Source organism: Emiliania huxleyi (genome assembly GCF_000372725.1).
Source record: "Emiliania huxleyi CCMP1516 chromosome Unknown EMIHUscaffold_198, whole genome shotgun sequence".
Lineage (NCBI taxonomy): Eukaryota > Haptophyta > Isochrysidales > Noelaerhabdaceae > Emiliania > Emiliania huxleyi.
This window is the reverse complement of record NW_005200615.1, coordinates 260,146-261,885: the sequence shown is the minus strand read 5'-3', so window position 1 is coordinate 261,885 and position 1,740 is coordinate 260,146. Positions and strand designations below refer to the sequence as shown.

At 71.0% G+C, this 1,740-nt stretch overlaps 1 protein-coding gene across 1 annotated transcript in view; it reads right to left on the bottom strand.

The window, feature by feature from the left end:
• EMIHUDRAFT_113760 (hypothetical protein) overlaps positions 1-637 on the bottom strand; it is a gene marked incomplete at both ends in the record, with an annotated part of 3,560 nt that extends 2,923 nt beyond the window's left edge. Inside the window, one exon of the mRNA XM_005781916.1 lies at positions 104-637. Within this exon, the coding sequence (XP_005781973.1) occupies positions 104-637 (534 nt within the window). The remainder of the gene's footprint in view (positions 1-103) is intronic.
• Between the last annotated feature and the right edge of the window lie 1,103 nt (positions 638-1,740).

Genomic DNA, 1,740 nt, shown 5'->3' with positions numbered 1-1,740 from the left:
CGTCTCCCACGACGTTGGAGCGGCCGCCGGCGCGGCGGCGAGGAGCGGCCGCCAGCGGCGCGGAGGGCGCGAGGAGCGCGGCCGAGGGGTACGGCACGAGCACCTCGTTCGTTCGGTTGGCGACGGCGACGCGGCGCTCGAACCGGCGCAGCGCGCTCACGTAGCGGCCTCGCGGCTCGGCCAGCGCGAGCAGCAGCGGCGTGGCGGCGGTCTCGCCGTTGCCCGAGCCAGAGTCGAGCAGCGCCAGCTGCCGGCCGGCGGTGCCGAAGTAGCCGAGGCTCGCGACGCGGCGCACGAGCCGCTCGCTCCAAAAGAGGCCGAACGGGAAGACGCCCAGGTGCGGGGAGGCGAGCGTGAGGAAGAGCTGCGGCCTCCAACGATCAAGCAGCCCTCGCGCCTCCGTCGCGGGCTCGAGCAGCTCTCCCAGCGCCCACCGGCCAACGAGCCCTCCGTTGGAGTGCGCCACGATGGAGAGCGAGCCGCTCGGGCCGATGGCGTCGCAGGCCGCCTCGATCTCGCGCGCGACGCGCAGGCCGGCGGCGTCTATGCCGTCCGTCTGGTCGCCGGCCGTCGCCGCCGACAGGACGTGCAGACGCCCGTGGCCGCCCTGGAGGAGGCGGCGGTGGATAAAAGCCATGTCAGACGGCTCGCCATGCAGGCCGTGGAGGAGTACGACCAGGTGAGGGCGCGATGAGCCAGCGGCAGTCGAGGCGAGGCCGCGGGCGAGTCGAAAGGACGTGGTCGGGGTGAGTGGCGCCGGCACCCCAGCGTAGAGGGCGTCGTGTAGCCCTCCTTTTGGTATAACAACCATTGGCCTTGAGTTATAGCAGCCTGATTATGAAAAGAATAACTTTTTGTAAAGGGTTGCCCGGCCGGGTTGCTGCGCAAATCTCGCGCTGCGCTAGGCTCAGAGCGAGTTCGCGCTGCGCTAGGCTCAGACGGCGTGCGCGGGGGCCGCCGGGGAGGACCCCGCCTCCTTCGGGCTCGGCAGCTTGTCGGGCTCTACCCTGGCAGCTCTCAAACTCAATCGCTCTCGTACACGCACACGATACGCACCACACCGTGTTCTCTCACAGACTTCAGCTCAGGCAACACACGTGGAGACCCCGAACGAACCCCTGTCAGCCCTTCGAATTCACGGGATCACGCGGATTTCCAGTGAACACTCACAGTCACACACGCACACAGGGTCACATATCCTCTCACGAGGAGACAGCAGACACACCGGGGAAGGCGAAGGGGAGAGAGCGGGGGCGGGGGCGGGGGCGGCGGCAGCGGCGGCGGAGCAGCGACCGCTGGCAGCGGTCGCTGCTCCGTCTGTCCCGGAGCGCCGTCTGCGCGGGGTGCGCGTCAGGAGAGGGGGCAAGCGTGGCGGCGCGGGGACACGCGGCTGCGGCGGCGAGCAGGCGAAGGATCCGTGCGCGGTGAGGCGGCCGGCGAGGGGGCGGCGGGTGGCGGGGCAAGGGAGCAGCCCACACCCGACGCGTCGCTTTGAGCGAGTCGAGGGAACGCCTGCGCAGGGGCCGCAGGGCGATCAGTGGTGAGGCGAGGCGGAGCCGGCCGCGGGCCGGGTGCAACTGCAAGGCGTTGTGACTGCGTAAGGCCGGGACGGAGGGGTCGCGCGGCGCGGGGGTGGGGGGGGGGGGCTCAAGGCGCCGTAGCCTTGGGGTCTCTGGCATAACGAGATGCCCAGTGGGGGGGTCGGTTGGAACGGCACGGATCCGCGCCGCGGCGTACGCC